General features: G+C 47.8%; 6 protein-coding genes across 6 annotated transcripts; all 6 read left to right on the top strand.

Moving 5' to 3' along the window:
• Nucleotides 1-786: 786 nt before the first annotated feature.
• K444DRAFT_659363 (uncharacterized protein) lies at nucleotides 787-2,150 on the top strand. The gene is made up of 2 exons (XM_024886342.1): nucleotides 787-1,197; nucleotides 1,257-2,150. Exons 1-2 carry the CDS (start codon nucleotides 985-987, stop codon nucleotides 2,010-2,012), a joined length of 969 nt encoding a protein of 322 aa, XP_024743053.1. The 5' UTR covers nucleotides 787-984; the 3' UTR covers nucleotides 2,013-2,150.
• Nucleotides 2,151-3,354: 1,204 nt separating this feature from the next.
• On the top strand, nucleotides 3,355-5,430 carry K444DRAFT_624659 (uncharacterized protein; the record flags this gene model as incomplete). The annotated part of the gene is made up of 5 exons (XM_024882430.1): nucleotides 3,355-3,370; nucleotides 3,525-4,034; nucleotides 4,384-4,396; nucleotides 4,632-4,960; nucleotides 4,991-5,430. The coding sequence occupies 5 exons, from the start codon at nucleotides 3,355-3,357 to the stop codon at nucleotides 5,428-5,430; spliced, it is 1,308 nt and encodes a 435-aa protein (XP_024743054.1).
• A 367-nt stretch (nucleotides 5,431-5,797) lies between these two features.
• On the top strand, nucleotides 5,798-6,362 carry K444DRAFT_624660 (uncharacterized protein; the record flags this gene model as incomplete). The annotated part of the gene is made up of 2 exons (XM_024882431.1): nucleotides 5,798-5,876; nucleotides 5,941-6,362. 2 exons carry the CDS (start codon nucleotides 5,798-5,800, stop codon nucleotides 6,360-6,362), a joined length of 501 nt encoding a protein of 166 aa, XP_024743055.1.
• A 4,030-nt stretch (nucleotides 6,363-10,392) lies between these two features.
• Nucleotides 10,393-13,269, top strand: K444DRAFT_517988 (DUF1212-domain-containing protein; the record flags this gene model as incomplete). The annotated part of the gene is made up of 3 exons (XM_024873823.1): nucleotides 10,393-12,031; nucleotides 12,082-12,875; nucleotides 13,114-13,269. 3 exons carry the CDS (start codon nucleotides 10,393-10,395, stop codon nucleotides 13,267-13,269), a joined length of 2,589 nt encoding a protein of 862 aa, XP_024743056.1.
• Nucleotides 13,270-15,158: 1,889 nt separating this feature from the next.
• Nucleotides 15,159-15,723, top strand: K444DRAFT_640095 (RNA polymerase Rpb4; the record flags this gene model as incomplete). The annotated part of the gene is made up of 3 exons (XM_024884456.1): nucleotides 15,159-15,343; nucleotides 15,413-15,540; nucleotides 15,602-15,723. 3 exons carry the CDS (start codon nucleotides 15,159-15,161, stop codon nucleotides 15,721-15,723), a joined length of 435 nt encoding a protein of 144 aa, XP_024743057.1.
• A 982-nt stretch (nucleotides 15,724-16,705) lies between these two features.
• K444DRAFT_659366 (uncharacterized protein) lies at nucleotides 16,706-19,896 on the top strand (the record flags this gene model as incomplete). Its single annotated transcript, XM_024886343.1, has 4 exons — nucleotides 16,706-17,292; nucleotides 17,342-17,529; nucleotides 17,589-18,913; nucleotides 19,112-19,896. Exons 1-4 carry the CDS (start codon nucleotides 16,843-16,845, stop codon nucleotides 19,894-19,896), a joined length of 2,748 nt encoding a protein of 915 aa, XP_024743058.1. The 5' UTR covers nucleotides 16,706-16,842.
• Nucleotides 19,897-19,912: the final 16 nt, after the last annotated feature.

Below are 19,912 nucleotides of genomic sequence, written 5' to 3' on the forward strand. Positions count from 1 at the left end.
TGATGGTTTTAGTGAGGGACGCAATGGAAATTGTCAAGATATATGATTACAAGCCCAGCCTGGATTGCGAGGTATGATGAGGGGATGATTACAGGGTTTGGGCTTTACATGGGGTGGGCATTAGGGGTTGTGAGGGCATCGCTTAAGCTGATAGATAGGAATCAGAAAATACTGTAGCAATAGCTTGCTTGTTTGCTGCATGATGTGGTTGCGTGATTGTGATTGTGAATGTGAGTTTTTATGGCATAGTTTACCCTTCAGAATTCTTCTATAAAGCCGTTGGAATCTCCTGGTAGCACCAGACTTTTGATCCTTTCGATTCAACGGCATTTTACTATATACCAGGTACCTTATTCGAATCTTCAGCTTCACTTTTATCATCAAATCCAAAGATGAACTCACCTTCATATCACGCTACAAAACAACAAACCTCACACCAAAAGGGCAACCTTCTCATGCCGATTATCGATCGGTGGACGATAAAGGAAGCCTTTGCTCGGGATTCTCGATTGTCAGCATTCGCGAGCGATCTTCGAAGCAGAATTTACGCACCCTCGATGTCTTCGATTACCAGAACCCAGACCTTGTTCGCCTTAAAAAGTCTGCACCTAACCCTGGTGCTAAACGCCAACAACGACCACGGCTACAGAACAATGAACAACAGGCTCGGGGCGCATCTTCCCCCAATCAGTCAGGGGCATGACCAACAGGTTCAGGAGGAGAGCAGATGAGTACCTCGATGCTTCAAAGCACCAAAGATCTCTCTGCAAATGATGGGCCTGGCGTCCGTCTTCTCTCCCGCTGGCTGTAAGATCCAGAGATTCGACAGCTCGAGACCAGGCTCACTCTTGGCAGAGCCCTGCCGACTTTGCATGTCACCGGGTTGTGCCCTTTGCGAGAGGATGAACGGGGACAGAAAGGCTCCGGTGCTCTCTGGTAGAAGTTGCGGCTGGAACAAAACGGTCCTCTTCGACATATCGAGACATGTTCTCTATCCGAACTTCCACGTGTCTTCGTTCCTTCCACCGTGGTTGCGTCGCAAAGGACGGTGGGAAATACGGAGCGCAGTTTTTCGGTCCTTGTGCAGCACCGATGTTGTGCCTACCTCAGATCCCGTTCACAGAAACTGCGGATAGTCGTCTTACGGACTGCTCCTCGAGAATAATGTATTACAACCGGCACTCCCTTGCGATCTGGGTAAGCCAAAAGTTTCCATGTCTGGGTGGGAATTTTCAACAATGTGCTAATAAGTTAAGGTATTCTCCATGGTTTCGGCAAATTCTATTCCAGGTATGCCTTTGGACACGCTCCAAGAGCAAATGATGATTGATTACGCCATTCAATTATCTCGTAAAGATGCGCCAATCACCGATACTTTAACTGACACTATGCCAACTACCTTACCTCCTGTCAAGACCCATCCGGAGAAGGCAGAACTTGTGGAGGTTACGGACATGTCTTTCTACCACTCCCCTCGTGCCACAGAGGATTTCATCAACAGGAAGAGCTCAGTCGAGGCTATCTTCACAGTCCCAGCACGTGGGGAAGGTCAAGTCTCCTCCCCGTTCGCTAACGAAGTGGTCGTCGTACTTCAAGATCACAAGTTCGTCAAGGGTATCCAATGGCAAGAGGAGAGTACGGAAAAGCAATACATCACATGGTACAAGCAGGTGCAGCATGACATCTTCAAGCAAGAATCCAACAAAGGCTACACTTATGTTCCTGAGTTTGGACTGGTCAGAATCACTCCTGCAGAACTCTTCGAGGAGAGACCGGTTGCTCGCGCAATTGAAGTGGTGTTTGAGGAAGATGAAGCTGAAGCTGAGGAAGGTGAAGTTAAGGGAGAAGTCAATGCTTGGGGACAGGTTGTAGTCACGGGACAAGACAAGGGTGCACCTGATCAAGGAGCATCCGAGGACACTACTTGGGGACAGAATATTGAGCAGAATATTGAGGAGAAAAAGGAGCAGAAATCTGGCGGTTGGGACACTACTCAAGGAGGAAATTGGTAAAGAAGACGAGTTCGGAGAACTCTTACTGTTGAAGGGGGGATGTTGTGTCGCACGTGACTTAGCTTAGCGCGACCTGTATCTTAGTTCTCGAGCTCCCCGCTCCTTCTTCCCTCTTTAGACGTACATTACACACCCAACAGAGCTGTTTTCTCTTGAAGACACCAGCCCCGGGTCGTGGTAGTACTGGAAAGCAATACGTCACATGGTACGACCAGGTTCAATCGGCTACCTTCAAGCAAGAATATGCGGGTGGTGATTCCGAGGTGGAGACGCAGAAAGAAGAGAATAGAGCAAGCTTCCTATTAAGGATGATCGAGTCTGGTAGAGTGTGAAGAAGACAACATCTCAGCGACCACGCTCCCTTCTGAAGGCTCCGAAGCCATAGCTAGCTGTTTGGAACTGGGTCTCAAGAGAAGAGACTACAAGTTGGGATCCACGAGCAACTCTTAAGGAATGGAGATCAGAGAGGCGGAGACGGATGACAAGATTGTCGTGAAGCCGGAAATGGCCGTGAGAGTTACATAATTGGGGTGATGAGGTCCTTGAAGAAATGATGCTGCGAAATTGATAGGTGTGAGAAATGAATGATGAGATACAGGTTAGTTAATACTGATGTTAAATTGCTTCCTTGATATAGTGACTGCTGTTGTGATCTTTGAGTTTTGATAATTAGAAGAAGCGAAAGAAGAAGCTGCTCTCGTCGTCTGCCCTAAGAGTCCGTTGACATTTCAATGTTCCCATTCCTATGAACACTCATCTGCTCCATTTGAAGAGCATCTCACGTTATAACTCGGAGAACTTTCAACAAAGCCATTGTTCCATTTCATTTCGATCATTGAATGTTAGGAGGGGAAGGTGACATATCCTAGGGAGCTTCACTCAATGTCCCAACTGAACTTGGGACAATAAGGTTCGGGAAAGAAAGGTGAATCGTTCACGAGTAGCCTCGCTTGCTGGTAAGCGAAGTTAATCGGGATGTGTAAATATACTTCTATCTAGCACCTCGACGCTGACAATACCGAGTTCTTCCATTGTACCGACCTTCTTGGGTACAATTCCATTCTACTGTCCCTGCCCCCTTTGTACATTTAAGTACTTCGACAACCACCTTCCATCTTCTATTCGTAGCTACCAACCAATCCATTTCTGCATTAAATTTCTCGGATACAATCTCCTTCATTGTCCCCAATATCTCTCGTACATTGGAATCCGTCGACAACCGCATCCTGCCTCTTCTAGCTTCCATCTACAATCACCATCGCATCACACTCCACATCCACCTACATTCAATAGTAAGATAGCATCCACTACCAATGAGATCGATGTCATTGTTCCAGCAATCATGGAACAATGCGAAGGTATGTCTTCCATTGTTCGAGGTCCTCATGGCACATTCAGATCTGACTTTCGTAGAATCGCTCGCCCTCACCACCACCAATGCCGAGCAAGGCGAAGGCAAGTCCTACATTGCTCCATATATATATGTGGGACATTCAAAACTGACACTCATAGATGCCGTCGTCACCATTTCCATCACCACCGCCGATGAGGAAGGTGAAGCCAAGGCCAAAGCTATGATTTCGTCCCTTCCGCCTGAGCTTCATCTCCAGATATTCACATATTTGGATCGAGCCTCATCAGTCTGTTTTGGTCTGACAGCCAAGAAGTTCTATCCAATCCACAAGGAACTTCGTGGTCTCGTCCCTCTCACGGCATGTTGCCTCCAAGTCCCATCCCGCTCGAGAGGACGATTCCTATTCGGCCTTTTGAAGGAGTGGATCAAAGAAACAGGTTTGGTGTTTAGCGGTGCGGAGCTGAAGTTCATCACGCTGGAGAAGAAATCAAAGATGAAGGAAGATGACCTTATTTGGAGATTCTATAACTGGGGGTCGTTTGACCAGAGCCCATTGGCTAAGAAATTGGAAAAGGCTAAGGAGGCGAGGCGATTAGAAATTCTCAGGGATGAAAAGGAAGCTGGAGGGTGGTGGAAGAAGGGAGTTTGGATCGATGGAGAGGAAAGCGGTAAGGGTGAACAGCGTTGGGTGGAGCTCGCGTATGAGGGAGTTGAGTTTGAGGGAATAGGTGATGGTGGAACTGGGCATGCATAGATTTAGAGAGGGAAGTATGGGCTGGTTTGCATTGGCATTGAGACATATTTCATATCTCCTGAAAAGCGGCAGCACCTTAGTAGGTCACTACTGGTGTCAACATTGTACCTATGGCGGGTGGGACATTTGGATTGAGGGGGAGGGATATCTTCTGCTTTTTGGGTATCCTCCTTTTAAGTAATTCGGGTTATTTAGTTTTGGGGTTATCTGGCGAGGAAGGAGAATTTACATGCAAATGGAAAGCTTTCTTTGAAATTTTCAAGCTTCCTCTGTTGAGTAAGCTCCTGTTGATGTCCCCCAGACTTCACACATGCTTAATTTTTGGTCTTGAATTTATGTCATAGGAACCAATGATTGTCCCCGTATTCATGGTCTATTGAGATCAAGGGTACTTGAACTGAAAGGGAGAGGCACTTACAGCACCTTACTTGCTCTCGAGTGCCACATTGCTGCCCAAGATCAGCTGTCAGATTTAGAAATTTTCCAGTGAATGAGACCGATTTCACTTCAGGCATAAAATCCATCTACTCGCTCCATCTTCCAAAGATTCTCAACTTGTCAAGTCAACCAACCCACCAACAAAGAGTCCAACCCAGAACCACCAAAAACAGCCCAAACAATTCAAACGACTGAAACAATGGCGTTTCCAGCAAGTAAGTTATCAATCGTTGTACGCTTCGTATTCGGGTCTTGCTAATCTTAGTTGGGTTTCGGACTTGCTCTGCTTTCGCTTTCGTCGTCGCCAGAAGAAGGAAGCTAATTCGTCGATTGAGATGACAGACCGTGTTTCTGCCAAGCCAGCATTGCTCGACTCTGCCTCTGCTTCTGGACTAGCCCTTGGTAAGTTAAGTTTAGTTGTACTGTTCCTAGCTGAGGCATTGACAAAATACGCACAAGATTCTACCAAACCATCCCTCGTCAACCTGCCTCCGGAGTTGCACCTCAAAATCTTCAATCTCCTCGACAGGACCACCTCTACTTGCCTCGGATTATGCACAAAGAAATTCTATGCTATCCACCGCAGCATGCGAGGCACTGTTCCGTTGATGGCCTGGCACTCGTACCCTCCGAACAAGATTGGTGGAAAGCGCTTGTGGGAACTGTTGGTAGAATGGATGGGGCCAGGATATGATTTCGACTCACGTGCATTCAAGTTCCTTGCCAAGCACTCTCGGGGAGCTCTAGCCGGAAAGTACGAGCGATTCATAGTTCCCTTTCAGAAACTTGCAGATGCTAAATGGGTTGATCTCAAGGAGGCGGGTGGTTATGTGGAGAATCTCATACGGTATCCTATTTGGCAGTGGAAGTGAGAAAGCTTAGCTATGTCGCACACTAGCGATAGCAAACTTGGACATCTGGATGTACTCGCAGTCATGGGGCATTGAGATTTACGCATAGCGAGACTGAGAATGGACAGAGGGCTTGCTGCACTCTACCTGCTCCCGAAGGTCCTGCTACTTCCTTAGAACGGCATAAGCTTAGATCAAGTGTAAATTTCATAAATTTTTTGAAGACTTCCATTCGCCTACTTATAAATTTTGCCTGCTTCCCGAGAGCAGTCCTTGTGAATTGACAGATATATACCCCTATTGAATCTTAAATGATGCTCTAATGCCTCTAAGAACAATTGACTTCTGAACCTTCAATCCATTCTACTGTACTCAGTTGATAGAAACAATGATCACCACCAACCAAGGCACCGTCAAGCACCCCGGTGAGCACGAATCTACAGCCCAGACTGCGGAGCAAGCTCTCGGTACGTACAATTATTTGCCTTCCCCAAGCTAGGGTAACAAATCCAGCGCTGACCAATATAACAGCACCAACCCTGGTGACCTTACCTCCCGAACTCCACTTCAAAATCTTCAAGCTCCTCGATCGCGTCTCCTCAACTTGCCTTGGTCTCTGCGCCAAGACACTGTATGCCGTCCACTACAGCCTCCGCGGCAAGGTCCCTCTCTACGCGTGGTATTCCTCTCCTCCGAGCATGGTCCATGGGCTTCGTCTGAGTGACTTATTGAAGGAGTGGAATGGACCGAAATTCGTAGTCAAATGGCCCCATGTGAAGTTGCGCCCCAAAGGACTACCTTGGCACGCGGGATTGCCTGCTGGCAAGGAGGCAAAGGTGCTGCATATTAATTGGTACAATTTTGTTCGCTCCAGGGCCATGAAGTGCGACGTGAGGGAATTGGGTGGTTATTGGCAACAGGGAGAATGGGTTCCATTAAAGAAGAATAATTAGCTGGCTGCCTCGGCAGGTGCTATTGTCAAGAAAGGATGCGAAAGATAATCTTTGGCGGCTTGGTGCGCGGCACTTGGAGATAATAAGCAGACACAAATTGTCTTCTCAATACAGGCATCCATGATTTCAGACATTAAAGAATGATTTAAATAGGTTGGTAATGTCTAAACCGTGACGCTTCAACGAAAATTCATACTTGCAGCAATTATAGCTTCACACTTCGGTTACCATTTTTGAATGAAATACTTAATGGGATCTCAACAACAGCGTTGTCTTTTGACAAAAGCCTCAGAAAAGTTCTATTTTGGCCTATTAACTATCGATTTGATCTCATAGGATCGAATTTTGCAAACGCATTCCGCTGAACTTTTGAAGTGTTGAGACTGACAAGTGTCAAACAAGCGACGCAAGCTTTGCGGTCATGGCGCTTAATGTGGGTGCGAACTGTCCGACGCCCGATGCTCCGTGGAAGATTTGGAGACTACGGTGATGAGGTTAGAGGAAGTTAAGAAGAGAGTTGAGAGAGGTGATTCACTACTTTCGTCGCGAGCTGGTACTGAATTTCATCCCAGAGAGCTTCGCTGCCCCGCCCCCTTGCACACCTATAGCTACCTGCCCTTCCAACACTCTCCTCCAAAGCTAAGCCACAACGGCTACTTCAACCGTACTCAAGGCATTCATCTATACCACCTCTCGGCTAATGGAAGGGGAACCTGGTTCTGGGCATGCTGCCACAGCCCTACGCATCTCGTCGGGCAATGGCAACCTGGTCACCAAGAATAGGAGAAAAGAGTTGATGAGGGAATTTGGGATGAAAAGATCGAAGGAGATGGGAGGTGGTATTCGATGGAGAATCTCGTGTAGTCTGCTAGGGACACTGATGAGATGAGTGCACCAACGGCTGTGTGGAAGAAGATCAAATGGGATAGGATCGGTGGAGCTTGAGTTTGTGGACCCGGAATAAGCGGACTCATTTGGGAGGCTATCAGAAGTCCGAGGATGATATAGCCGTTCTCATGCTCCTTTTTGGAAGTACTGGAAACCCGAAAGCGGGGCGCTCACACACAACCAGATTCTACACGCCGGTTATTGACAAGAGGCTGTGGCAGACGCGCGTAACCGGAGAGAAGAACAAGCTCACTGATCTGAGGTCGTAGGCAAGGGAAGTGGAGGCATTCTGCTTTGGAGATGGAAAGCTTGAAGGTCCCTCAATGAATTGATCTCCTCCTCCTGCACAACGACGAACATTTGTGTAGATGAAAGCCTACATCTTCTGGGAATCACCACAATGGACCAAGACCAATTAGGACAATTGACAAAGAGGAGCTAACCTGAATCACCCCTTACCCCTTTCTTAGGCGAAACTCTGTTGTCTTCCATCTCGGCAATTTTGAACGCTCATTGGTCCAAAGCCGAGAAGGAGGTGGACCGAGCGTTTATCACCTTGATCCTGTATCAATATCTCCCTCAAAGAACTGACGAGGAGCTAGCTATCTAGAACACACATCCCCTTTTCATTGTCCTAAGTCCAAGTAGAACAATCACTGGCTTACAAAGCGCGAGAATCCCTTCTATCCGCCTACTTCAGAACCAACTTCCTCAAGCACACCCTCGACGACGAGCTCGACACCAGCGTTTACAGTAAAGCGAGCGTACAAGTTCTACCGGCAATTGTAAGTCTCACTGTGTCGATTATTAGCTTCTGTTGCTAACGTGGATGCTAGGCACATGTGGAGATTGTGGGGATGTTTGGAGATAAGCTGGCGATATTGGTGGGAGAGCTGCAAATGTGGAGTTGGGATACACATGAGCCAGTTTCCTGGAGTCCGAGCCCTTGCACACCAAACTACATGGAGAGATGGAGAGCAGAAAACAAGCTGATGTCGAAATAAGAATCAACACCCATAATGACGCCACATAACTTGAGTCGAGGAGCAGCGATGATCGAAATAGTCAAGCTTTTGATATGTGTCGATCCGGTACCTGGCTTGCCGAAAGTACGCGCAATGAGTAAGGACGGTTTGATTCTACACGGAGCTTCTAGGTGAGCAAACTCGAAACGTTTCGGAACTTGTCCCGGTAGTTACGTCAATCTGTAGGAGAAAATTGGATGATTCCGAAGTGGTTGGCTGCAAAGTTGCGTTCAGGGGTCGAAGCTCCTTTCTCCCGTCTTGAAATCGCCAAAGATGAACATCCCCAAAACTCCAATTGATCCGTCACCGGTTGCGAATGACGCCGTGGGGAATCGAAGTGGTTTGGTTCAGAACTGGTGGTCCCTAACCACGTGCTAAGACCAATATCTCCGAAGATTTCTATTTTTGGATCGTTGGGGACTTCGCCCAGAGCCCCACCAGATTTGGACATTTGCAACGACAAATATAGGCGATGAGTTCCGCCAAATGGCCACTCTCTTTCTACTATCCCATCGAAGTGGGCATGGCCGAGATGAAAATGAGACCGAATTAGACTGGTCCCAGGAGGTTGGGTGCCAAAGATTTTGGGGCGTGCTGAATCGACGCAAGGGTTCAGAGGCCGGCGAACCTTCCTTTCTCACTTCCACGTGCGCAAGTCAAAATCAGATAGATGGTGGTCATGGATCAGATGTTGTCTCAATCCCGAGAGGACACCGCAGAGGGGATCAATTACGCCACCGTTCGAACTGTGAAAAAAAAGTTTGTTCCTGCTGTGTCAGCAGCAAGGCACCGAGAAGTGACCGAATCGACGCAGTCCAGACTCGACGTTCACATGGGAAGTGTGTGTTGACGGCGCTTGGAAGATATGGAGTGGGTAAGTCGACGTTATGCGAATCGTGGGCTGCTTGGGGTTGATAAGTTCATGAGGATTGAAAGGCTCGGGCTTGCCTTACTGGGTCTTCCGCCCATGTTGCGACAAGGGTCGGTGTTTCCCGAAGCTGTTGGGAACGAAATGACTCGTTGCTACAACGATATCATCAAGCATCTCTACCGCCAGAAGCTGCATCATGAGCGCATGAGAGAAAGTATCTCTCCCATGTGAAGACAGCAGGCGGTGAAGGAGGACTTCACGCCGGCCTTCCGCACCGTCTCGCGTTCTGTAGTGATGATTCAAGTCCAGCTGAAAATCGCCACGACCACCGGAATCAAGCACCTTGATATCAGTCAAGAGCGCTGCTCCACACCTCGTTCCCATCAACACATAGTGAGACTGCCATTGCCCTGCTGATTCGATGCCCAAGCCGCCTGGCAATTGTGGGCTCTCGCTCTGAAGGTGGAGCCTCACTCCTCTAGAACGTTTCCCCTATGGCCCACTCCCGGGCGGCTTGGAGCAACTCATCAGTGAACCACTGATTCTAGTGGCTGGGATCCGATTTTCTGTAGGTCCATAGTTTCTCAAGGCCTCCTGTGCAGCAAAACATGTTTGGCCTCGACGATCAACTGGAGGCTCAGCTAGACCCGCATCAGAGTGTCGAAATGGACCTGGCTCGGTCGGCATTTCAGGCTGATAGCGAAGATCGTGAGATGAGAATTGTGCGTCTCTAGGGCAAGAGCGAACAGGGCCAAGGGTCAGAGTTATGATCACAGTAGTTCATTACACTTCCGGAGGTAGCGCCTTCCCGCCCAGCGGCACCTGGCCCAAGATATCAAAGCTTTTGGCAAAGCTGGGTCACATCATAAAGACCGACCCCCCCGGACACGCCTCTCGATCCACAGACACGAGTCACTCTTGTTGCCTCTTGGCCAAAGGAATTATTTTTAATTCTTTATTCTTCTCTCATCTTCTTATACCATTGTTCAGAATTGGCAGGAGTTTGTCAGAGACTTCTCGGACCTTTTCGTTATCGGTGGCGCAAAGAAGATTCCATCGATTCCACCCTGTTGGGCTGACCCTGCATCATCCCACCTCCCTGCATGCGGGAACGCCAAATTTTCCCCTCCACCGAACGCCTCAACGGCTTCACGCCTTTGCATGCCCTGTATATAGGATTGGGACGAAGAGTTGGGTCAATTGAGTGCAAGGGGGTTTATATATCCTTATCATGTCCAGCGAGTACATGACGGCAAGTGAAGGAAGGCCGAGCCAACAAGGATATTTCGGTTTGGAAACACCCAGCGGCGACTCGAGTGCAGGCCCAAGCAGGCCGGGAACCTCTGGAGATAATCAGCCGCCGAAAGGGAAAAGTAGAGTCAGGTTCAACAGTACCAGCGAGGCCAACGATGTTACAAATCAGAGGTCCAGTTTCCACGTCCGTGATGGATCCCTCTCTCCAACCGGAGTCGCATTTCCGAAGCAAACCAAGTCAACCCCATCCGTTTCGAGGAAGAATAGTGTTACACCCTTGCTGAGACACACTCCCGAGGTCGAGAAGACGAATCCATTCGCAGACCCAGTTCTCAACCCAGTGTTCAAGCCAAGGCCAAGAGTGTTGAGGAGCAATTCCTCCACCAATTCCCTGCGCCAAGAAGATATGTCGGAGTACAATGAGAAGGCTTTCTCAGCGTTGGCGGCCCAAGAAAGAGCACAGAGGGTGGCAACTTTGGTAGGGGGTAGTTCTGCACCAAATTCAAGAAGAAACAGTTTCGACGAGGAATCTGATGAAGGCTTTATATCTCCACACAGCAGATCGACGAAACGATACCCCGTCCGAGTTGATGATATTCCGCTGGCGGATATGGACAGCAGACGGACCTTTGACGGAGCAAGTGATGAGGACGAGTGTTGTACAGATGAGAAAGGGAAGGCCAAAGCGTCGAGCAGCTCCGAAGCTCACAAGTTGGTGAGGGCACATACAAGAAAGCACCATTCAGAAGCTTGGAAGATGCCATCGGGGTCAAAATCGGGCATGGCTTCGGGCCAAGTGACCCCAAACGAGGAAGAGCGGTTTGCTGAGGAGTTCGTCCCAAGACCACAACAGTATCGAGGCGGTGTTCTCTCTTCTCTGTTGAAGCTTTACAATGCACCGTCAGGTATTTCAAGAAGAGGTAGTGATAGCTCAACTGAAGATGCTTCTTTCGCAGGCACCGGAACTGGTTCGAGAGGATCTTCGGGAACGACGACACCACGAACCAAAGCCGCTAAATGGTATAACCATAAAAACCAATCACACGATACTCTTGCCGGACTTGTCGAAGCCTCTGCCATTCTGGGCGCCCAAGGAGGGGTTCGAAATCCTAAAAAGAAGCCATCTCGACCTGGACTTCACAAAAAGACGCACCATGGCAATCTTATCTCCTCCGCAATAAGCAAGATGAACAAACCACGACTTGAGGACGAGATCAGAATCACTGTACATATTGCAGAGACACTCAGTCGGCAGAAGTATCTGTTGAAGTTGTGTCGGGCTTTGATGAGCTACGGCGCTCCCACTCATCGACTTGAAGAATACATGAAAATGAGTGCACGGGTTCTCGAAATCGATGGCCAGTTCCTGTATCTTCCTGGGTGCATGATCATCTCCTTCGATGATGTCTCCACTCATACAACTGAAGTCAAGTTGGTCAGAGCCCCGCAAGGCGTCGATTTGGGCAAGCTGAAGGACATTCACGAGATATACAAGGAGGTTGTCCACGATGTGATCGGCGTTGAGGAAGCTACACAGAGGCTTGATATCATCATAACCGGCAAACAGAAGTACAACAAGTGGCTCCTTGTACTTGTTTATGGCTTCGCCAGTGCCACTGTTGCTCCGTTTGGTAAGTCCGAACACTCACGATTCCCAAACGTCCTACTAACATTGACATAGCATTTGAAGCACGCCTCATCGACCTGCCTATTGCTTACATTCTCGGTTGCATCCTTGGCTTCTTGCAGCTCATTGCAGCCCCCAAGTCCGACCTCTACAGCAACGTCTTTGAAATCTCTGCTGCAGTAATCACGTCCTTCTTGGCTCGAGCCTTCGGTTCGATCCGTGGTGGAAATCTATTCTGCTTTTCCGCGCTGGCACAGTCCTCGATCGCCCTTATTCTTCCTGGCTACATGGTCCTATGCGGGTCTCTTGAACTCCAATCGAGATCCATGGTCGCTGGATCTGTTCGCATGGTCTATGCCATCATTTATTCCCTGTTCCTCGGCTTCGGCATCACAATTGGGACAGCATTTTATGGTTTATTAGACGCCAATGCAACAAGTGCCACAACCTGCACGAATCCAATCGGGCAATATTACAGATGGCTGTTTGTGCCAGCGTTTACTCTTTGCTTGTGTATTATCAACCAAGCAAAGTGGAAGCAGACCCCAGTTATGCTGATAATATCTTTCGCCGGTTATGTCGTCAACTTCTTCAGTGCAAAGAAGTTTTCCTCTTCACCACAAATCTCCAGCACCCTCGGTGCACTTGCAGTTGGTGTACTCGGGAACTTGTACTCACGGATGCGACATGGTGTCGCTGCGGCTGCTCTCTTACCAGCCATCTTTGTTCAAGTCCCATCAGGACTTGCTGCTTCAGGATCTCTCCTAGCTGGAATCAGCAGCGCGGATCAAATCACCAATACGACTTTGTATACCAATGGAACGGCGAAGATTAATGGCACGAGTTCTGTAAGTAATGGTGGTGATGGTTTCGGCCGCCCTTTTCATGGCTTCTATGATGCGAATGCGACAAAACACGTGTTTGTTGTTCCTTTCGTGGTTTGTTTCTTTCCCGATGGGGTTTATTTTGTCACTTATTTATCGAAACACATACCCTATTTACTCCCTATGTTACTGCCATTTACTGGAATACTTGGTGGACTGGATCAAGACCTTGGAGAATGTTTGCTAATATAATTTCTCACAGGTTTCCGTTACTTCGGCAACAGATCTCAACACCATCGTCTTCAACGTCGGCTACAGTATGATCCAAGTCGCGATCGGGATCACCGTCGGTCTGTTCTTGAGTGCTCTAATTATATACCCACTTGGAAAAAGAAGAAGCGGGTTGTTCAGTTTCTGAGTAGTAATCGGTTCACGGAACGAGTTTGTACTTTTGCATCAAACGGAAAAGGGATTTTGGGGCTTTCGAAACACAAGCGGGCGCACAGGGGTCGGCGTCCGGTTTGGGCGTTGGGCGCATTGCATTACTAGATGTCGGATACTTGCATTGGGTTGGAGTTCTGGATATTAGATGGAGAGAAGAAGTGCGGCTTCACAGCTACGTATGAATGGGAGAGAGGACTCAGTGAGAGTCTGAAGAACTGCCTTACGTTCCCCCCCCCCAGCTGTTCATTGTTCTCTTCCATCAAATTTTCCACGCCGTTTCTTTCCAAGCAGGAAGTTTCCTCTTCCATCACCGTCTTCCCAAGATAACCCCCACATGACCCCGCAATCCAACGCATTGACAAACTCTATCCTCCATCCCATGATCTATCCCAACTTCGTTACACCAAGTGCTATCTGCAACAAGATCTCCTCTCCATCCGCACGAGTCAGCCAGCAGACACACCAAAAATGCGAGATGTCACTCGTCACTCCTCGCATCCGACAAGGCTGACCACCCTGACCGCTTTCCCGGGTTCTCGCCTCGGCTAGCTCGGATGCCTCACCCTTGCTGATTCTTTTGGCTTGCCTGTAACGTGCTTTTAAAGGGGGAAATGTAAAACGACACCCCCCGAGTATCGATTATGGGTGTCGATTTGGGGCTAGGGTATTAGCGACTTGTAATTGGCTACTTAAGCTCTTCAAAGGCCTTAAGTTAGATTTTTTAATATAAGTATAAGCTAGTATACCATAAGGCTTATAATATAATCACGTGCTCCTTAACTTATAATAAAAAGATTTCTTTAACCAGATTTTTGATTAAAAGGAGTTTATATACTAATTAATAAAGTTCTAGTTTTTAAGCCTTATAAGGCCCTATAAGTTTGGGGCTTATAGGGCTCTTATATCTGGTTTTAGGGACTTGTTCATTAAATTTCCAGGCTTTCTCAAGCTTACCTTTAGCTTATAAAATATTAACCTTTTAGCTTCTTTAATTTAAAGAACAATTACTAATTTATATTTTATAAGAAGTTTATATTTAAATAGCCCTTAATTAGCGCTATAAGAAAACAAAGATAGTATCAAATTCTGTTAATTACTTATAAAGTAATTTAAATTTAAAGAGAAAGCTAGAATTTTGGTCTTTCTGTCCGAGCGCCTCTACTTTGGGTTAGTGGCTAGTCTGGTCCCCAATCGACATTCGGGGGGGTGACGTTTTACTTTTTTCCCTTTCTGTGACACAGTTTTTCGACAACAGCGAGGGTGGTTAGCGGCAAGCTACACCCTACGGGCCGAGTGCGGCTGAGGATGTGTGGGATATCGGATTCGAACCGCCCGTATCATACTACTATTGGCCTCCCAATTCCCGGGCTCATTATCGACCACACTGTCTAGGCCACAATATGCACACTGATAAGAAAGGAAGCACCTTCAATTGGGGGAGAATAAATCTACCTTGAAAAGGGATGACTCACTGCTGGAACTGCTGCTCATTCGTGCCGGGGAATTATATATATGTTGGGTCACTGTGTGTATACTCCAGGCAACAGGATGCACTCAGAAACTGTTTGATCTAATGGTATTGCTAGGTTAGCGACTTCTTTCGTCCAAAAGTGTGTTCCTAGCATATGATTGGCAACGTAAGATCCGCAAAACCTATAGGCCAGTTGGTTGAGCAACAAGCGGCGTCAATCTGGTCGTGGAGGGGTCAAGGCTACATCCTCTCCGAGAGCCGCCGTCAAGAAATTGAGCGGCGCCAAAGAATCCAAACTGCTATACAATAACTGTCCACACAGTTGATATACATTTCCAAACCCTCCCGACGGTAGCAACGAGCACAAGAGAGACGGCTCGACGGCTTAAGTTATGTCGCCTCAGGATCCTACATCGCGGTCGAGGCCCCCACCAGAGGGCGAAGAAGAGGCAACGTCTGTTCTCAACCTAGGTGAATTCCAGAACGTCGACGGCTTGACTCTATCGGAAGCCTCCCTAGTCATTAACGCCGTACTCGCAAAGCGCACAAAGGAAGGCAAGAATATGAACCAGAATGAGTACGCCCCCCATTCGCTTCATAGAGCTATCTATATGAAAAGATAGACAGGCTGATTTGTCTTTATTAGGTTACTACCCCGAACTCTTAATTACCTTGATACCTTTGCGCGTTTCAAGAAGAAGGAAAACGTTGAGGCGGTTGAACGCTTGCTTAATGCTCATCCAGAACTCGCCAAGTTTGAGAAGGCCCAGCTGGGTACATATGCTATATTTTCTATCCTAGTTATTGTTTAGCTACATATACTAACACTTAGTAGGCTCACTTTGCTGTGAAAAGGCTGATGAAGCAAAGACTGTCATACCTTCCCTTGCAGACAAGATTACCGACGAGGATCTCCAAGAATTAATTGATGAGATAGGAAAGCTCATGACTGACTAACGTCTCTACAAACTCTATTATTGCTCTCGAGGATCACTTATGCATACTGCATGTCAGGCTAGAATTAATTAGTATGAGATTAGTACATGTGGAATACAGTGACTACATTTTAGGTAACCAAAACGGACTTATCCAGAGTTAGGAATCAATAAAGGCTGGTCAGACCGTTTATTCCATCTCGAGTCCTTCTCCAGTAACGTCCATCCCTGCGTGCCGAAAAAAAAAACAATAGGTACTTTGACTTCAAGCATCTTGAAATATATATACACCTCAATAGCAGAGTACGATCGAGTAAATCGGTAGTCAGCAAAGGAAGAGAATAAAGTATCTGCAAAGCAGTAGCACATGAAGAGCACAACAAGGTCGCGGATTCGAAAGAGCATTAGTTCTACCTCGGTCAACTTATACAGCACAATGCGGGACGATGCTGCAGAGGAAATACTGTGGAGAACGATATTGCAGAAAGAGCAGGGGGACAATGCTATGGGGAACGATGTTGCTGAAGGGAAATGCTACGGAAGGTGAAATGCTGCGGAGGGAACAATACTGTGGGTAAAATGCGGCAAAGAACGATGCTAGGGGACACGATACTACGAGAAACACTACAGAGGGAACTCGCACGATGTTCGAGAGGAAGATTATTAGACGAATGGATTGAGAAATCCGCGGTGACGTGCTTGTATTCCTTCAATAGACTCGGAGTTTCTGGTTTGACCTGCGAGGTTTTTATTGCCCAATCCATCGGATATTCAGTAAGACATATTTCGACGAAAAGCTCTGCTCAAAATGTGCAACAGAAATACGATCTAAGTCTTTGTCTTTTGACCCTTCCTATAGTGGAACTCTTGTGGGGCTTTCTTTCGACGAAGCCCATCAGGCTAGGAGACGATGGGTGATGCAGACAGAGAGGTCGGTGATGCCCTACCCCGCCAAATGGTGACTCGACACGCTCGAATTTCCCCAGCCTCGTCACCTGAAGCACATTCTTTTCGTATTTCTAAACAGTATAACTTGAACACCTTATGCTTCGAGGATATGAGAGCCTAACTCTGGCATTGTATATCTATCTTGTACCAACGATCACCCTGTGAGTCCTTTCGAAGTACCTATCCGGTCACCATGTCCGAGGATCTCCGCCGTACTACGAGAGGCAGCTATAATGACCCAGGGCCTAAGCATGCTCGAAAAAGCCAACAGCGAGCAGCTTCCTGTGACTCGACTTTCAGAGATGGACAGAGAAGACAGCCTCGTCCATCAGTATCTCCACTAGTAGCTTGGGATGATTCCGCCCTCCACGACAAGCACTACATTCCTTTCAGGGACGATGGTGATTTGTTTCAATTGGAAGATGCCCATATGGGCGTTGCTATACGGCGAACGGAGAACACAAACGTCTTTCACGACTCTGCCAGCGAGGAATACCTGTCATCGAGGCCTTCTTCTCCTGCAGAGAGTGATTCGGTGGAAGACTTCGTGGAGAAGCGGTTTTCACGACCTGCCGAGTACTTCCAGGAGCTAGATGATATGACATCTAAGATATATCAAAACTCGGTGTTCAAGCGATATATCGTAAGTTCTGACTCGGCCATAAAACAAGGGCACACTGTGACTTTCATAGGATGGAACAAAATATCGGCCATTCGATACCAAGATTGACTTCGATCTCGAAACCCCATTTCTCGAGAATGCATCATTCCAACAATGCGGGACAGAGGAGATACTCTGGTTTTGTCAGGAGGTCACAGATTTGGCAAACAAGAACGTACCTGGTCCATCCCAATCTCCACACCTGGCGGATCATCGAATGTATGATCGAGTACTTGATCAATTGGCGAACTTCATTGAATGCCGCAACATCATTCTAGGGCCTGGGAGAATATCAAGACAATGAAAGAGGCACATTATTGTGGGAGCTTTATCAGCCTGCTCGTTCTCGACCGCACGCGCCAGAATGTTGCCAGACTCGTTCGAATTGAATGCGGCAAGATAGAAGAGTTGGTGAACACATTCGAGATATGCCTCTTCCAGATCATCTCTGGCCTTCCTAATGATGTCTTGCTTGCGGTTGTCAGTACATATGCGAGTGAGGTCTCGGCGGCTTGTCGACAGCTGCTCGTCGATCTTGATGTGAAAATTCCAATTAAGCTTAAAGACCTCTGGCGATGTACTGTTCATGTTCTCGACTTTGCAGTCCTGTCCTACGCTGGTGCTCACACGCAGGTCTTTGGCAATCATCAAGTTATGTCCGTTACGTTACCAGGCCCTTTCTTGGAGACGCAGTACTTTGGGGTTCGTCTAAGATCTTTCTCGTGTCTCAGCGAATTCCTCGGTCGGCAGCAGGTTTGGGTACTTGAAAGTTTTGATACGTATCTTTCGAGCCTACTCGGACTCGAGGAGCCGCCTCACTTATCTTTGTCGACGGACGCCATGACATTTGGGGACATTTGGGGTCCAATGTGGAAGTCCTCCGTTCTTGGTGATGAAGAGCGGATCGTTCAGTACAAAGTTGGGAATGGGGTCATAATTCCCTGCCATACACGATCGGAGGGCTCACGAGACGCAGTGAAGGCTCAAAAAGACGAAATACTAAAAGGTGAAATAGTCTGTCATTGGATGTCAAACAAAGAGAGCCGCGAAGACAAGGATTTCGCAAGGGCATCATATCTGCGCGAGAAAGACATCCTTCTCATAGGAGCCAGTGTCAGGTTGGAAGACAAAGGCGGATGCCCTGAATCGACGGCTCAGCTCAGAGAACGATTTAGGGACTCTGGAGCTCTTTCCCAACCTAGTACTGTCAGTCCTGGCTGGGAATTGAGTACCGTAACAGGGGCACTGCAGGCTACACCACCATTTGTCACTGGCGGTCTTCAAAAACAATACAAATTACGAGTCGGGCGGTATATGACGAAATGTTTGATCGACCATTGGAAGAACGACTCTGAGAGTCGAAATGTTGAAGTTCTAGAGCAGTGGTTGGGTCTTGAAGTTTCCGCATGCACATACAATAGCCGCAGGATAAGACTGATTGAACTATTTGGGACGCAGACTATGCTAAATCACTTGCTGAATGCATCAATCCAATGGACCGACCCAGAATGCGAGAGAAATTTCTACTCTGCGCTTCAAGACTCAGACTACAAAGCGTTCCGTAGGCTGTATAAGTCTCGGCGTGGCTGGCAGACTGATCTAGGTAAAGCCATTGGGTGTGGCTTCGACATACTGGAGGACACCGGCAAGACCATAGAGGGAGACCTTGCATTGTTCTGGGCTCCGGATACTCGGCCAGGGAGGAAAGTCACCTTGTGATCGAGAGAACTATCTTGGATTGGCTTCTTGGAAGAGACTAAAGATAGTGGGACACTAGCCGTACTTGAGAGCAATTGTCTAGAATTCCCCAATCAGCTCCTAGGCAAGAAATGCCAGCATAATCCACCAGATCGCTTCGATCCCAAACATATAGGCGGCGGAAGCTCTCCCCCGAGGCAAATTCGTGATGGATCGCTTTTGCAGACATCGAGTCACCTGAATAGTTCCTGTGTCCCGAACTCTCTACGTGGATGGCGTCACAGGATCAAGAATTCCAGGCATGTTAGTTCGGCTCCAAGGTATGAATTTGGTTGGTGTTTAACAGCCTTGAAAGAGGGCGATGTTTTTGAGTTCGGCGCGAAAGGTCATCTCAAGGTCATCACACGGCTCAGTAAGGACCAGGTGCTAGTAGAATGGCGCAATCCGAACAGACCTCAGGATATCTTGCACAATGTTTCACACAAAGTCCTGACAATGGCAAGTGTCACGCCTATAATCCGCAAGGTTGTCGACAGTCCCCCACCTCGTCTTATGCACTATGAACGCATACAGGCAGAGGACAGTAACACCAAACCAGTGCACTTTCTTATCATCAGCAAATCTAAGGAAATGCTGCGCTCCCGTCAATCTTCACGAAGACCATCTTTGCATGCCGATTCGAATCCCACAGTCCATCAATACGAATCCGGCTCTTCTCTAGGCAGTATTCCCAGAACCACACCATCTCAACCAATTATCTCGCAACGAGTACACAACGACTTGATCAGGAGGGAGATTGTACACAGATTTTCCAGGCAGTTGGAAATTCTACCAACCCGGATCGACAACAACGAAGAGACAACGTCGCAAGGTAGAGCTCGAAGATAGCTTTGCAGGTCTTGTT

Source organism: Hyaloscypha bicolor (assembly GCF_002865645.1).
Source record: "Hyaloscypha bicolor E unplaced genomic scaffold K444scaffold_15, whole genome shotgun sequence".
NCBI lineage: Eukaryota > Fungi > Ascomycota > Leotiomycetes > Helotiales > Hyaloscyphaceae > Hyaloscypha > Hyaloscypha bicolor.